Source organism: Homarus americanus, unplaced genomic scaffold, assembly GCF_018991925.1.
Source record: "Homarus americanus isolate GMGI-L3 unplaced genomic scaffold, GMGI_Hamer_2.0 scaffold55640, whole genome shotgun sequence".
Classification (NCBI taxonomy): Eukaryota; Metazoa; Arthropoda; class Malacostraca; order Decapoda; family Nephropidae; genus Homarus; species Homarus americanus.
This window is the reverse complement of record NW_024713650.1, coordinates 2,315,131-2,333,086: the sequence shown is the minus strand read 5'-3', so window position 1 is coordinate 2,333,086 and position 17,956 is coordinate 2,315,131. Positions and strand designations below refer to the sequence as shown.

At 35.9% G+C, this 17,956-nt stretch overlaps 1 protein-coding gene across 1 annotated transcript; it reads right to left on the bottom strand.

The window, feature by feature from the left end:
- Positions 1 to 787: 787 nt before the first annotated feature.
- On the bottom strand, positions 788 to 11,262 carry LOC121873270 (protein SET-like). Its single transcript, XM_042376710.1, has 6 exons — positions 10,896 to 11,262; positions 7,258 to 7,370; positions 6,973 to 7,049; positions 5,693 to 5,877; positions 4,723 to 4,927; positions 788 to 1,564 (listed from the first exon to the last, which is right to left on the bottom strand). The coding sequence occupies exons 1-6, from the start codon at positions 11,154 to 11,156 to the stop codon at positions 1,542 to 1,544; spliced, it is 864 nt and encodes a 287-aa protein (XP_042232644.1). The 5' UTR covers positions 11,157 to 11,262; the 3' UTR covers positions 788 to 1,541.
- Between the last annotated feature and the right edge of the window lie 6,694 nt (positions 11,263 to 17,956).

Below are 17,956 nucleotides of genomic sequence, written 5' to 3'. Positions count from 1 at the left end.
TTTCTCTAATTAACTGATCTCTTGTTCGTAGGTTTTCTAATTAATAGATGGCAATACTGTACTTTACCCAAATATTAATAACAATACATTAGGCCCAGCATCACTTCATATGATGCTAAGACCACAGGACCCTGCATGCTGGTGGGTCCGAGTCCATTGCAACGTGCTGACTGGTTGACTCGGAATGTAAGGAGAATAACCAGTTCACAGAATCCTCAGCCCCAATTTTAGCTATCTTGTTTGTATTGTGATTCTAATATATGTTTGTGCAAGTAGTAATAATCTTTTAGTTACAATAGACTAATTAGAGAAGAGTATCATAATAGGGGTAGCTTTAAATGAGCGAAGAAACACTGCCCCCTTGCACCAACTAACGGTTCATTCTACTTGTACTGTTACTCGTTTTTTTCCTAATTGTCACAATTAAAAAACAAAGTTAACACTAAACTACAATTAAATAATCAGTTTCAACAGCAATCAAAGTTAACTAACAAGTATAACTACATGGACAATCCTGTGGCAAATACGTTAACCAACGGTGATATTTTCATGCTAATGGTTATATGTGCATCACTCCACTTTAAACAACATCAGGTAAACAGCTATCGTGAAACAGAGAAATAGGAAGGAAATGTCACTATGAAATATGACTTCTGACTCTTTTTATATGGGCTACATTTCGGTAGTAGTAGTATGCATAAACCCAAACTGAGATGTTTCACGAATAATGTATCTGTCCACAAGTTCCTGATATACCACAAGATGCAAAATGGATAAGAAATACAAATTACAAAACTGACTTTTAATGCTAGGAATGATCATACATCATGACATATTACTTTTGTTCCCATTGTAGAAAACTTGTACATGATTAGTCTTGCCATTCTATTAAAGTAATGCTAATTATAATCCCTACACTGTTAGTTGTCTTGTAGCATACAACTCTCAAATTCATGTGTTCAATGGGTATGGTAGGTGCTTGCAACAATATAGCTTTAGCAATCTAAGTCATAAAAAGGAGTAATATTTGAAACATTTGTAAATTACTGCATACCCATTGTACACGTGATAACATACGTAGGGTATCATCATTTGGGCAACATATGAGAAAAATGTTCAAATAAAATTATAAAAAAATTTGTCTCCCCAGTCTGCTGCTTTCCATTATTTTGTTTTAGGTCTTACACTGTAACTTCAGCTTTCTATATTCAATGGAAACTGTTTCTTCCCCAATTACACATGATATAGAAATCAACAAAATAATTCAAATAAAATTTTTTACATAACTGTCTTAGCTAAATTGGTTACCATGATAAACTTCACAAATACTGACCATTACAAAATTATTTCTCATTTTTTCCTTTGCTTACAAAATAAAATCGAAGTATACTTAATGAGAACAGTAACTAACTAAAATCAATCTATTTTATAACTAGCAACGGTCTGATAAAAAGATCCATAAAGACCATTCCTATTTTTGACTGATAGAGCGTAGGTCGAATTTTTTACCACGATCTTCATAGCCACTGCTTTGGCCTTCCTCACTCATCTGCTTCACCATCTTCTGTTGACAAAAGTTGCAAGAGTAAAGCTTTACTTTGTGTTGTAAGATTAAGCTTTATTTAATCTGGAGCTGTAAGATTAAGCTTTCCTTATTCTTGTGTTGTAAGATCCAGCTTTACTTTATCTAGTATTGTAAGATTAAGCTTTACTTAATCTATAGCTGTAAAGTTAAGCTTTATATAATCTACAGTTATAAGATTAAGCTTTCTGTATTCTGGTGCTGTGTGATTAAGCTTTCCTTATTCTTGTGTTGTAAGATTAAGCTTTCCTCAATAAGGAGCTGTAAAGTTAAGCTTTCCTTAATATAGTACAGTGACCCCTCCATTAACGAACTCAATCCGTTCCAGAAGGTCGTTCGTTAACCGAAACCATTGTTTCAATGGGTTTTTGGGTAATTGGTTCCAGCTCACCGAAAATTTCCTAAATTCAAAAAAAATGGTAGAAAAGTTCACTTAATTTGAGGTGTGTATGTAGAAGGCTCCTGGATGATGATGATGATGGGAATTAGAATGGGGGTGGAGGAGAAGGAAGAAGAAAAGGCATTGGGGTGGAAGAGAAGTCACCCCATGGCACCATTTCATCCATAAAATTTTAGTTCTCTTGGTGTATTTCAAGATTATTTTCTTTATATCAACACGGCACTGCATTATATATTGTCAATATGTAAAATATATTTCAAAATGACCAATAATTTGCTTGGAAACACAGAAAAAAAGCATTTAGTTGAAGAGAGTCTCAAACAAGATGTTACCTCCAGTGAAAACAGAGAGAGACTAACTCCTGTTTGCTGTATTAAGAGGCTGGATGCCGCGCATTAAACTTGTCACTTTACCTTCAATTATGTTCAATAATTGTTAAAATGACTAAAAAATTGAATATTAAACTTTTAAAATTATTGAATAGTATAAACTTCTTGATATTTACTAAAATAGTAAGGAATTTAAGCCCTAGAACCGATTAATGTATTGGCGGACTGATACTAAAGCTGGTTGCCCGGTCAGTGCAAGCGAAAACATGTTGAGGTCGGTTCGTAAGAACTTCGTTAACCGAATTTTTTTCGTTAACCGAATTGAAGATCCTTATGGAAGGCAGTTCGTTAATCGAAATTACGTTAACCGAGGTGTTCGTTAAACGAGGGGTCACTGTACTGTGAGATTAAGCATTCCTTATTCTAGGACTGTAAGATTAAGCTTTACTCAATCTAGAGCTGTAAAATTAAGCTTTCCTTAATTTAATGCTGTAAAATTAAGCATTCCTTATTCTAGTGCGTTACTTAATCTGGAGCTGTAAAATTAAGCTTACCTTAATCTTGTGCTGTAAGATTAAACTTACTTAATCTGGAGCTATAAAATTAAGCTTTCCCCAATCTAGTGCTGTAAGATTAAGCTTTACTTGATCTGTGCTGTAAGATTAACTTTCCTGATCATACTTAACAAGCCTCTTGCAGCTGTCATGTGCTAAACAGCAACACAATGACTTCATGCACAAATCTTCCTTACTTCACACAGTTCATGAAATAACAGTGGGAACCAATGCTAAAATGAACAACAGTATGTTTACCAGGTAGAAGAACTGAACAGGCCACACGCACCACTTTCTATTGCAGTACAGTGATCCCTCGGTTAACGAATTACCTGATGACTTGCAGCAATTGGATGAGATGTTGGAGGCTGACAATGGTGAGGAGGAAAGGGAAAGTGATGACCATATGTCTACTTCAGATTTGAAAGATGTTGTTCACCACTGGGAGATGTTCAGGAAACTGGCTTCAAGGCACCCAGATGTGGAAACAACAGAACCTATTTTGTGTAATGTTGAGGACAGAGTGGTCTCCTTCTTCAAACATCAGTTAATGATGAGGAGAAATGCCCCACAACCCAAAATTGACAGTTTCTTCACTAAAAGACATCGGGAAACAGATGCTACCCCTCAGCCTTCCACTTCAAGAATGAGAGAGGATGTTCCTGCTGGAGAATCTGTCAATCCAGAGGTTCCTGACATTTTCATGGAAGGTGACTCACCATCCAAGAAGCAGTAAAATGCTTCTCCTCCACCTTCCACTTCAAATTCACATCATCATCATCATCCAGGAGCCTTCTACATACACACCTCAAAGTAAGTGTACTTTACTGCATTTTTTTTTACTTTAGGTAATTTTCGGCGAGCTGGAACCAATTAACCAAAAACCCATTGAAACAATGGTTTCGGTTAACGAACAACCTTTTGGAACGAATTGTGTTCATTAACCGAGGGACCACTGTATTTGACATTTTTTAGTCATTTTCTCCACACACATGCACGTGCACAACTTACAACACTTTATTCTGTGTAGTCTCTGTTACCTCTTGATCCATGAGATGACTGTAGAGATTATATACTATAAGTAAATAGACTAAATTGCCAAAGTCTTCAGACACTCAGGGGCAGTTAGGTACCGTATCTTCAAATTTTTATTCTCCTTACTGATATTGCATGCACCAGTCTGTTTTTGCGACCTCTTTTAGAAGTGAAGATTTTCTTGAAACCAATCTTTGCAAAGCATTTACTCTGTCAACCATGATCAGGGTACATTAAATCAATCTAGACTATAGTTCATGCATTGTGAGTCAACACAAAACGGGTATACATGGCTCACACTCTAATACCTGTACCATGTTTCAGAACTAAAACCTGAATATCTTCTTGCCAAGTGAAATTTTATGGCACACTACATGTATTACGAGAATGAAAACACTTTAGGAACATAACAAGGCACTCGTTATTAAAGAACTCAAGGAACAAAATGAAGCACCAGTTAAAAAGCACTCCGTATTAAAGCAGTAAAGGAACCAACTGTACCACCGGTTATTAAAGCACTGAAGGAACAAAACAAAGCACTGGTTATTGAGGAAGATCACAAGCTTCAGTTTTTCCAATTTCCAACAAATTTCTACCCAGATACTCCTCCCACACAAGTCCATTGTGTCGGTATCTAGTAAACCTACTCTATCTAGAGTATAATTCAAAGCAAATCTTCTTAAATGACCTTCACCTTCTGCCTCCTCCTCCTCTTCTTCTTCCTCAATCTCCACCGCCAACACACACAGGTATTCCACCTAAATCTACCTCTCTCTCCTTTTAATCGAAAAATCTGTAACATCTCAATTTAGATTTCCTTACCTTCCCCTTGTGCCTCCACTTCCTCCTCTTCTTCTACACCTTCTTCATCCACCTCCTCAATCTCCTCCTCCACCACCACCACATTATCATCCACTTCTTCATCTTCTAAGTCAGTCTCATCCTCGTTGCCTTCACCATTCTCTACTTCAATATCCGGCACCAGGAAATACTGCAGGGGATTCGGCCACATGTCATCCTTGATGACCTGACAAACACAAAACTCATTAGTCTGTTAAGCCACACAAATAATATCAGCCTCCAGCGAGACAGCTTTTTACCATCATTACTACAAGGTAGTTATATCCAGCACAGGGTGTCTCAGAAAAATGCATAAACACTGTTGTATAGATATTCCTGGAGACTACGTAAATGCTTGTACAGTACAGTAAAGTACTGCACATGCAACATTGCCCTCACTTGCTGGTGTGCCATGTCTTCCACAACTGAACACAACATTCCTGTAGTAACACAATCTTCACAAAAATCTTTTAAGGTAGTGTGGAGAAATTTTTTTGAGACTCCCTGTATTAAAGGAATCTGTCTCACCACTGTTCACTGTAAAAGTTGTGCCACAAGAGTTTTATTATTAAAGTATGCCCCTTCCACAAGTCTAAGATTTCTTTCTGATTTACTACTGTCACTTCATATACCCCCACCACCATGCACCACCACACACCTCTGAGAAATGGGTGATGACAATAAGGTAGGAAGATGAAAGAAAAATACAGTGCATACTATATTGATCAATGGTAACTTGTAGCAGTAAGGCTACAGGAACAAAACATCACAACCCATTTTAATCTAAAAGTATATTTTAATATAAGAAATAGAAACCATGACCATCTTTTATTCCCAGGATTTATTACACCAAAGACAAAATAATATGCCCAAAAACTGTTAAGCAATACAACTGCTTTATTATTACAAAATATTATTACAGAGATAAGTCATTAACAAGAAAACAACTTACTTCTGCAATTTCATCAGCCGATGGATCTCCGTGGTCAGAAAACCAGGAAAAGAATGACCGAAGTTCCAAGGGACGCTTCCGCCCCGTCCCACCTCTCTCCCCTTGTTGCATCCTCTGTCGAAACCGTTCAACGAGGTTGTGTCCCTCCTTCCATTTAATGTCTGTTGACTGTGATGCAGGATCACCTGGTGATATACTATTCATATGAACTATTTTTCTTCATTGGAAATAAGAGAGAACTGTATACCATTAATATCTTGCTTAGAAACAAGTGCTGTAGTCAAACACTGGGTTATGTAAAGAGTACAGTCCAGTACACAGCTGGACAAGGCAACAGATGATAAGTACAATACTAAAACAAGTGTTGCCTGAAGACCAATGTACAGCAGTGCATTATTACTAAATACCTGTACTACCATAATTATCTCCCAGTACTGATTTAGATAACACATTCCTGAAATATGACTAATTAAAATACTGTACTAACATACAAGAGGATATCATTCATCACTTCCAATAAGGACCAATACTTCCATTACAGCACAAGGTCTTCTATAATTTGTGATGGTGAGCTAAAATGACCCTTGCATAAATATGGTCAGTAACATATAGAGATTGTAAAAAGTAACATTAGTTTTGAATATGGTCAGAGCTGTCACAAAATACTGTTAAGTAACAGTGGCAGCTTATCTTTAAGTGTTAAAGCTTTAAAAGGAATATAGGACAATACAGTATATTCAATTCCAAACCATTTCTGTCAAAGCTTTATTTAATAGTTTTTGATAAATTAATCTTAGGTAATGGCAACAGCTGTGACCTTGAATGGGACTAAATAACACCAATATATTCTTACTTTACTTATACAAATATATCCATAATTAAATTTTCCTGAACAGTTCAATGGAATATGAACTGTGCAGTTAATAATATAATATAAAATAAGTCCTGGTGCAGGTACAGTATATGTAGGGTTATGAAAACTATTTATAAAGGCTACCACTACATGCACACACATGGTGTTGGTGGGGATTGAGGTCAAAATTATTTATTGATCAAACAATAATTTTTCTTAATCTCATGAGGGTTAGGATTGCTGCTGATATAATCTGATGATTAAACACCTTTGATACTAACTTCCCCCATTCATTGTTTAATCATGAGGTGATATAAGTAGTGGCTCCTAATCTCCCTTATTTTAACACAGAAACTGTCAGCTCTTCAACAAATGAACAGAATACAATGTTACCAGAGCTTCTCATCAACCTATGAATCACACTCACCTGTTGAGCCGAGATGAAATTCTTTTGTAAGAACTTCATTTTCAAAGTATGGATTTTCATCAAAATGGAATTTAATTCTGGAAAATTTAAAAAAACATCTTCAGTGTTTATAACATTACTGTATACAGTACTTGACTGGATATCAATATACAGTATAACAAGACCACAATATGTGAAGTTCAGATAAACAAAGTGTGATAACAGACCTAGTGTACATGGGTTAAGACATTACTATACAATAAATAAATAATAATCATCATTACACAAAACAGACAACCAGCTCACCTGTAGCCTGACTTAATATCATCAAACTCTTCTACATCTAATTTGGTCAAATAATGTAGGCATTCTTCCTCTTCTTCTTCAAGAATAGCAGAAATCTGGGGATGGTTTACAAACTGCAAACACACACGTTAAGGAAAACCCTGGGAATATTATGACTGAACCATTCTGCATCACCCGAGAATCTCCAAACTATTCTACAGCTTCTGAGAATCTTATTTTACCCACCACAATTAGACTAAAATATGAAGAGATAAATATGGAGTAAATGAATTAAAAAACCCATAATAAGTCAAACTAGGTTCAAACTCCCTACTATTATATATATAAAACCTTCCTTACTTGTTCTGAGATAAAATCCATCAGGAATTTAACCAAAATTTTCCTTCAGTATTATAAGACAACCAAAGGCTAATAAACTCTACCATATACAGCTATACTGATAATAAAGTGTTGCTCGGCATTCAGCAAACAAATCTCATTTCTTAACTTAATGTCCACTGATAAGCAGCTTAATGTGATTACAAGCAAATATCTCTCAGTAAGATAATGAATGCGTCGTAAGAAAAGAATATCACATTTAGTGGTTCAGTGTCAATTGCCGGTCAAGAAAAATCATTATAAGAACAGTAACCAGTAAGGTGCAGTACTATTCTTACTTATAATTCTGTGTCAAATTTGAACTTACCACAGGAAGTAAAAGGATAAACATTAAACAGTGACTAAGGATTACATAATCTGCCCCAATATACACACAAAATATAATATAAAAGGAACATGAAACATCCATAGATGTTAGCCACCATTCCTATAGCTAACATCCTATGATTATTTTCACTTTTTGTCTACCGTTCATTAATTGGTCGATGCTGACCCTAGAATACTGAATTAAGTCACTGGCAAACCTAGCCTAACCTAATAGGTATGGAAATGACTAAATTTAGGTCATCAGACTCAACCAATTAGAACAAATGCCAAACAAAAAGTGCAAATAATAAAGGTCCTTGACTGGACAAATATCTAACCACTTTGAAAAGGAGAACTGGAAAAGCTATTGGTTAAGATTTGTCTTAACTACCTTGCCAGTTTCTGTAGAAAGAGTTAATATTTCACTATTTGGACTTTACATACAGGGGGTCCCCAACTTATGAACACCAGCCGATACCAATGAGGTTAAACTTGAAATTTACAGAATTTTATTTACCTGATGACTTAATTTTTACCTTCATTTACTGTATTTTGTCATTCTATTTCTTCTTTTGTCTTAAATTACGTGATTTTAGATGTATATAAGGACTTAGGCTCTGATATATTGGGATTTTAAAACTGTTTTGTAATTACAGTACATTATGCATATAGTAGCACGTGTTCCGACTTATGTACAAATCTGACTTAAGAACGTCCTCAGGAACGGAACCCGTTCGTAACCCGGGGACCCCCTGTACTGTATAGGTTATGTTACGTTTCAACATTCTTGGATGGTCATTATTTTTTAGGTAATATCGAATGTTTAATTATTTACCGTTAATACCGTATATGTCGCCCTACAAAGCCACGGGGTGTATAAGACGGCCCCCATTTAAAACATAGGTTTTGAGCTATACTCGCTGTATAAGACAACTCTGACACTGGGAGCTTACTGCCCCAGTATTCCTTTACCAACCAATCCACTGACCAGTGGAGTGATGCTGTTAAACATACTGCTAAGCAACACATCATTGTTTATTTAAAATAAGGCCAGTTCACTTCAAGTAATGGCACCAGCTGGTGTAGTGTAAACACTGGTGACGTCACTTAGGCATCGGTTATTTTACCGGAACTAATGTCGGTGCCTAGTAAAATTTTACCGTTTACTTGAAATGGATTTACTGATTTATTTGTTTATTTATTTAATTATAATATACTGTAATATATTAGAAATGTAGGCATAAAATACACTGCAGGTATTTTCTTTAATTTATAAACTTGCTTCGCGAGACGATCGGCAGGACTGGCCATTTGTTTACTTCGGCGGCAGTTGCAAATGGCTGGCAGTGCGTGATGATACCTGCATTTATTACGTTGTTATTTTATGGTATTTACTGTATGTTAGACAGGTTTATAATACATTTTTATCATTTTAATATACCGGTAATCTTATTTTTAATCCAGCTTCCAAAATGTAAATTTCAGTATAAAATAATTAGTAATAATAATAATAATAATAATAATTAACGGTTTATTGAAAAAATTCTGCAGCCCGAAGGACCATGGGATTAAGGCGAGTGTTTTACGATGTTTTCCACCACCACTGGCGACACACTAAACCACAGGATGTAGAGGTTCGGATTTTATACCCGGAGTTTAAGACGACCCCTAATTTTGAGCTGATTTTTTGGGGGTTCAAATTCCGTTAACAATAAATCTGAAAAATTTGTAGATTTTCAATAAATGTTGTGCGATTTTCTTTGAAAGTATTAATGTGGACAAAATGCCATAGAAGTAAAGTGTCTTAGAATTGTCTAAACTACTGATTAAAATAATATTAATAAAAAAATATAAGTCGCTGGATACCCGAAACAATAATAGTACCGCTGTACCTATATTATCAAAAAAAGGTAAAGCTGTAGATAACGGCGACCACCAGAAGGAATTGTCCGAGTTGGTTGAAAATGTTTCTACACAATAATATCATATTAAACACAGAAATAGAAACGAAAATTAATTGAACCTGACCTAACATACCCATAGGTAGGGTATTTTAGGTCAGGTTCTATGTATTATCGTGTTAATTTATGTGTTAAACAACTTCCCTTAATATTGAGGTTGATATAAATCATCAATGGCGAGGAGAAATTCGTGGAAGCGTTCACCATCATTTATAGGAAACGTCTCTTGAAGAGGGATTCAGCGAGGTAAACAACAAAAATAGTGCCGGGAGGAGGTTTGTAAAACGGGATAGAGTAAATAAAAAAGTACTTAAAATCATAATAGAAAGTTGTCGTTTCTTTTAATACGTATACTTAAAATCATCAAAACGATAAGTACAGCCGAAATAAAGAAAATCAACAAACAACTTCTGGTGGTAGCCATTATCTACACCTTTACCCCCCACCCCCCCCAAAAAATAAGGTAAAATATGAAGCTTTAAAGCTAAATTTTCCTTCTTGTCCTGTGGATTACTATAGTAGAAATTAGCCATAAACAACGGTTTACCAGTTGAGAATAGAAAACACCTCAATACTGGGTCAAGGAGCTGTGATGTTTTATATATACTTACCCATAAACCTATTCAAGAATACATAAAACACTATTTTAGTAAAGACATGTTGTCAGTCTGATGCAACATTAGCAGCCACGTCAATATTATACACTATGTATCTTTATTTTTCTGGCTAAATAAACGGTTTTATAATCAATATACCTAAGCTGCACCATGTGACTTATTTTACCATACAAGAATGTGGGTCCTTTCTCAGTATAACTTCCTACACATATCATAAACCACCACGAGACACAAGTGTTGTACGTAACATGACTATATGTGGTGCAGGCAGCATGAGGGTCCCTCACACCGGTACAACCTCCACTAAAACTTTATGAATGTATATAATAATAATTTACATCTCAGCACTCATACATCACCAGTAATAAAAGGATACGGCTGTCACCCAGAAGTTGGGAATCCTCTGGATAATTTTGCTCCGGTTCTCGAAGTTTGGTTTTCTTAGTTTGTTGTACTTCTGTTCTACCTTCAAGATTTCCTCACTTGCTTTTTCGTTGAGTTGATCAATTTCATTCTGACAAGAGTCTATTTCCTCCAATGCTCTTTGGGTCTCTGGATCATACTCCCGCGTCTCGTGTACTTCCTCTGTCGGGTCCATCTTCTTTATCTTAGCCGGAGAGGCGCCCGATTCTGACATTTTTGCGTAAATGAACTGCACACAGGCGCTCCTACCACAGCTACACGAGGGAATGGCAACAAACTGTAAACACAACACAGCTTCCTGGCTAAAATGGACGCCAGGCACATCCGCCGCTCCTATTGGTTAAATCGCCACGACTGACAACACTGAATGCCAAGATGACCAATAGCAACCGTTCGCGCTCCACCACCAGCCAATCAAGTTCTTGAGTGTACGCGGGCAAGGACGGAATTCATTCTATTTTCTGGCTGCGGGAAAACTGAGAATTTGAAATATTATCCTGACGATATACTGAGTTCTTATGTCATATACACCACTAACACTATCAGAGTAACACTGAGGTCATCGACTGTGGCTTTTGATGTGTGAAGCGTCATGCACTCATATTAAATCATAACTAATGTCAGTGTTAGTATAGGGTTGCCATATCTGAACATTCAAAAAAGAGAACGCTCCCGAAGACATCCCTCCCGGCACACACAACATACATGGTATATAAATCTTAAAAAAAAAAAAATTACCTTTGCTTAAGGCTGAACATCTTATTCTCTTAGCTGCAGTCTTCTTCCCCCACTGTGTGTGTGACTTGGTGTGCCCATGCATACTTTTCTGTAGATCTTCTTCAGTATTGGCTGATTGCTCTTTAGAATGGTATAGAAGTCACTGCAAGGTGTTTCTCGGAAGCTGTACTGTAGTCAGAATGCCTTTCATTGTTTCAACACTCAATTTGTTCCTTTCCTTTGTCCAATGACTTTGCATCAGTGAAAAACCCTTTCTACATTTGCATTGTGAGATGATATAGCAAAGAAGAATTGTGCAATTCTTAGCAATTCTGAGTGGCATTCAATGTTTTTTGATTTTTCAAAGTATCTGGTCCACTTTTTGTGTTGGCAGATTACTAAATTCTTCATCACTTGTAATTTTCCACAAACTGCTTCAGGTAACTAACTTGGTCAAAACACATCATCAACTTCTACCCCCTTATCAATCAAATATTTGACAGCTAAGTTGACAACACCGTACAGGCGTACAAGTGACTTATCAGCTGACAAAAACTGAACGAGATCTCTACGGTTTCCACCTTCTCTCTCTCTCGTCATTACAGTTTCATGTTTTTTTCCGTGGAGAAAATGATGGAAGTTGAAATTCCGGACTTTTGAAGAATTTTAAAAATTCCTTCCGGATGAAGATTTCGAGACCTAAATGAAGGACATGTCCGGGAAAATACGGACGTATGGCAACCCTGTTAGTAGCGTAGTGGATACTGGCCACATACACTATGCTACAGTAGCCTCAAGTATAACATATTTGTCATAATACCTGTAATATTCTAAACAATCCCAATCAGGTTTTAGTAGCTCTCACCTATCACTTACTTTATATCATGGAGTTTATTTAGGCTATCAAACCTGACTTGACTCTTGTGCCAATATACTGTGTCAACTGAGTTGGGACAATGTACTTACAGCCCTGTGTATGATATTGGTTTCCACATGTTACGAGGCTGCGTTAACGACATCAGACAGCGAGCCCACCCTGCTACCGGGGGAGGGGGTTTAAGCCGCCACCCTGCAAATTTTTTTGAAACTGACCAATTTCATGGGCATTTTGAGGCCATGAGCACATGTTATTAAGAAATATTCTGAGGTCATTAGTAATTACCTTTTACTATACAAAAATGCCTGAGTACAATACTGCATTAAAAAAAAGTATTGGAATTTTGATGAACAGGGGTGCTCCGGTAGGGTGGCCATTTCCAAATTTCCAAAAAGGGAGGGATTTTTTTAATTTTTACGACACTTGTTTTTAACCTAAATTAAACATATTTAATGATGAGTTGAAATATAAAAAAAAATTGTATAAAATATACTTAGAAGTGTTGATTTGTCAAATATCACTATAATGTAATGAAGGCTATTTTGTATTTTTTCAAAAACTTCATTTTTTTAAACGCACTGTATGTTACATACATGATACATGCATTCATACAGTATAAATAAAGAACTGAAAGAAATGAATATTCATTTTTACTGTGTACAGTACTTGATTGATGATAGCTTGACTCGTCTGTACACGTACACTGTGGAAGAGTGGTGTTGCCAACGGCAACTACATGAAATTAGAATTAAAATACGTCAATTGTTATTATGGCCTTCAGTTCCCACTGTTTTAATATACGTATGGTAATTTATATAATTCTTTTTAGACAGGCCCAAAAGAGGACAAAATAACATCCTGCTTGAGGTGGCGCAGGACGGAGGACAGAGTGCTGAAAAGCAGGACTGTCCTGCCTAAAGCATGACATCTGGCCAGCCTATTTGACACAAGAGTCAAGTCAGGTTTGATAGCCTAAACAAACTCCATGATATAAGTGATAGGTGAAATAGTTACTAAAACCTGATTGGGATTGTTTAGAATATTACAGGTAGAGTCCAGTTCCCCCCTGGAGTGTTTAACCTCCTGTGGTGACAAATAAGAAGGTAAGGTACTGTACATTTTCCTCATCATCATCCTAAGAGTTCTTAACCATTATATCACTTATCTTCCCTTTTGCAGACATCACTGTTACCCTACTGCTCTGTTGATTCCACCACCACCACCATAAACTTCCCCAACATCAACTCATACTAAATTTGCTTGACAAGTGGACATTTGTCCTGTAGCACAAACCATCTACTTTCATAATTGTCAGTTATCCCTTCTGTCAACAGTGTTGCCCTTTTACCTCAGGTTAACCCCTTCAGGACAGAACACCACTTTTTGTATATTATTTGGCTAACACCAGATGATTGTATTCGGCACCAAGACACATTAACACTTGCCGTACCTACTTTTTTTATGTATAAACAAATGTTTGAATCGGCTTTTAAGGGATGAATCTCTCCTTTCGTACATGACATGAAGCTCTACAGAAGCAGTGCCTACAACTTGTGCCCTGAATATCCACTCACTGGTTAACATGATTCACTGATTCAAGGTGAACTGTAAGCAATGTTAAAGTAACATATATTGGTATACTGTACTGACAAACAATGCGTCATACTAATATTTTATTCCGTATTTACACTTTGTGATTTACACATCACGAATAGTTTCAAACATCTTAAAACTTAACAATCGCAAAACGCGGGAGGTGTAAAAATAGAGAAGATACACAGTGAATAAAACCAGAAGCTACTTATCTTAGAATGCTCCAGAAATGACCTTAGTCAAATTTAAAATACAAAAACAGTATAATAAAATACTACATGTAGAATTGTAGCTAAAATAATCTCTTTAAAACTACATCAATCAAATAAAATCTGTAAAATATCTCATAACATTTGACTTGCCTGAAGAGCCAAACATATTACAACAGGTAAATTACACTACTACAAGACAGGAAACAAAAAGACATAAAAAATACAATGAACTGATACAACAGGTCATCTCTGCAGCCCCTAAGGATGCTGAGGATAAAACAAGAAAAATCCTTACCTAACAATATTTGCACATGGGTAAATGCCAGAAAACAAAGAGAAATGAATTTTAGGTGAGATCATACTTAATATTCACATAAGAAATATACAAAAATATACAAAGGAATTAAAAAAGAGTACATCCATCCAAATAAATAAGGAAATAAACTAAGGTTAAGAATCAATATACTGAAGCATGATGTGTAAAATTGCTAACTTCACCGTGCCATTAACACTGGTAAACACTGAGGATGCAATGACAAAAGGTGGAATGCTGATCATTATTTTTTTTTTTTAATATTTGTTAGTTTTTGATTGGTAAGTTTAAGTTTCTAAGGTTTACTGATGTGTTGTACTACCAAGGCATATCAGCTTAAATTCAAATACTGTACAGTACTTCAGTTTCATGGGCTGATATTCAAGAAAGTATAAAGAATATTTCTAATTGCAATTGCCTTTGTGTATTTTATATATACTGTACTACATTATTAGGAGACTTAAAACTAGATTTTGGTTCCCAGCCATTTCACTCAAAAAAATCATATTTCATGAATTAATCAACTTGCCAGATATTTTAGATCACATTTATCATACCATTCACCAGACGGTTCACAGAATACAACCACCTGAGTTACTGGGAAAGGCTCATGACCCTGAAACTCGGTTCACTGAGGGAAGAGGGAACATTACATAATCATATACACCTGCCATCTGAGGGGTAACTACTTTATATATACATCTGGCATTTCCTGGAAGGTCTAAATGCAAACTTGTGTGGCCTGTAACTTGGTAGTAATAAACTCACTACTAAAGATAAACTGTCATATGCTGTGCTCCCTTCATCAATGAGGGACTTTGGATTTATGAAACAAACAGTGGTTCCAATACTCTACCAATTTTGGTCAAGAACAGTCATGATCTCAAACCTTTCCAAGTTCTTGATCAGAGCTGGTGGTTGTGTCTGACCAACCAAAAGCTTCACAACACACAGCAGTTTAGACACGGCTACAGCATTATCAGCTTCGATGGAAATAACACTACTCTCTGGTCCTGAAATGTACTTTCCCTTTTAAGATCTGGCAAAAAACTATGGACCAAGCCAGCCATCAACATCAGTGATAAAGTGTTCTTGAGCCACAGTAAGTTCACAGCAACTTCACAACAAACATTGTTTCTATGATTTACATAAAGTGATCTACAAAACACCTTTTCAGTCATTCCAAAACCATGAATGATTTCAAATGACCAGACCTATCACCTTGTATAACTAGCATCAACTTGACACAATTAACTGCTCAATAACAAATGAATATATACAAGAAGCAAACTTTCTACAAAGCAAAGGTGTTACAACAGAATGAACATGATTATGACGCTTGATTTACATTATAAAGTATGTGAAGCATAACGAATGGTGTAACAAATGGGAAAAGTAAATCAAATATAGTATAGTACACCTTCACACTATACATGACAATGGGAGCAGAGATCTAATTACAGTAAACAGACTGACAACTCGCCTCAAAGATTGAATTGTATCATGATAAGTGAAGATAAGGCAAAGGAAGGTTGGTACAGCACAAGGGAGGGCCAGAGATACGGTGGATGCAGAAAGTGAAGAAATGGGCGTCAAAGAAATTTTAATATGTCAAACAAGTGTATGGGGAGGGGGGGTAAGAGATCTGCAAGGACCATCCTACTGCACAGGTGGTGTGTTAGTTAAAATACAAGTACTGTACAGTATAATCTCTGCTTACACTGTAAGGTTACTCTACTGTGTTATAACTGAGGAGCTTAAAAAAAAAGAGAGAGAGACCTTCACAAAATTCCCTTAGTTCCTAATATTGCATCGAACTATACAATAGATACAATTTTGCAGTAGACGACATTGGTCGAATGAGACCTTCCCAGCATTATGGGCTTATGGGTGCAGTGATTAATGTAAAAGTGTTTCAATGCTCAATGCTTTGTAAATATGAGCTTTCCTAGAATAGACACACAATGGTAGAAGAAATGTTTACCTTGGAAAACAAATATGCATTATATTAATATGTATAAGATTAATTGACCCAGTTACCCAAGCTGTTGATAACCCATGATAAATGTTGGAGTTTGGGTGTTGTTGCGCTGTTACTCTTACATGAAGGGAAGTCTCCAGCAATAAACAATAAATCTTATAAACATAGACTAATAAATATAAATATGTGGTCACCATTCGTCAAATGATGGAATATTACAACTCAAAATTAACAAGTCTTCAAGAATTATACATTAATGGCTGAATCCTAAAACCCATAACCTCTCTCAAGAAATATCCTTAAAAATCCACCTACATAAATATGGAAACAATAAACACTGGCAAATTCCTATGCTGTAAAAATTAATTAAAGAAAAATAAAGATGAAATAAGCTGAAGCAGTAAAATTATGGACACAAATCGTGCACTACTCTACCTTTGTTTTCAACCTCCATATTTGTCAATTTGGTTTAAAATTTGAGACCACAATTAAAATTGTACCACTCAAACAATGCTCTAAACCTTAAAATAACAATTAAATTTTTTTAAAATTCTTAATATTATCTGAATTTTTGTAGCCACGTCATATACTTGAGTATTATCAATTAAAGCTGCCCCATTCAAGATGTGACAAGCACATTCATAATCTTTACGAATACTTTTGGTTGAAAAACAAAAAGGTAAAATGTCCACCGGACACAATAAATGTGATCAAATCCTATTCACCGATCACAGTATAACTGATGAGTAACAACAAGTGATTCTTGCTTTAATATAAGTTATTACTTTCTAACAAACTGCTCACCTCTCTATCACCCTCTTGCCAGTGTTCCCGTCTTTAAAAATATATTACAACTGTTTCCTTCCTCAACGGTACTTTATAAATAAAAGCAAAGAATTGAAGATTATTATTTCTGTGATGCAAGAATTACACTATGCCTACTGGGGCACACATCAAACACCTTCAAATTCACTAAATATAATAAAACATCAAACACTTCCCTCAAATATTTTACGCTTAAAAATGAGCCGACAAGTGACATAGAAATTGGCTGAAACTGGTGAAATACCACAATAGCCACAGGAACCTTGTCAGCAACATTGCTCAGTGATCCCCAGGTAATTTTGTACTGTCAGGAGAACTTTTAAAACTAACCTAACTCACATACATCACAGTAGCCTAAACTAATGTATGCTATCGTCACTGGGGAGGTGAAAGCAATAATGGTGCCAGATATGCTAACAGTGAGTTGCAAGTGTTAATCTTAGCATTCATTCTCGCCGAGGCACTCACAGCCTTTAACGTTCATGTCCTTGAGTGA

What these genes read in the sequence shown, in the direction of transcription:
- LOC121873270 (XM_042376710.1), bottom strand. Translation starts at nt 11,156, where the DNA reads ATGTCAGAATCGGGCGCCTCTCCGGCTAAGATAAAGAAGATGGACCCG. An exon ending in CCAACTTCTGGGTGACAGCC is followed by an intron (nt 7,371 to 10,895) that starts GTATCCTTTTAT and finishes GTGTGTTTGCAG; the next exon opens with TTTGTAAACCATCCCCAGAT. An exon ending in CGGCTGATGAAATTGCAGAA is followed by an intron (nt 4,928 to 5,692) that starts GTAAGTTGTTTT and finishes TGTGTTTGTCAG; the next exon opens with GTCATCAAGGATGACATGTG.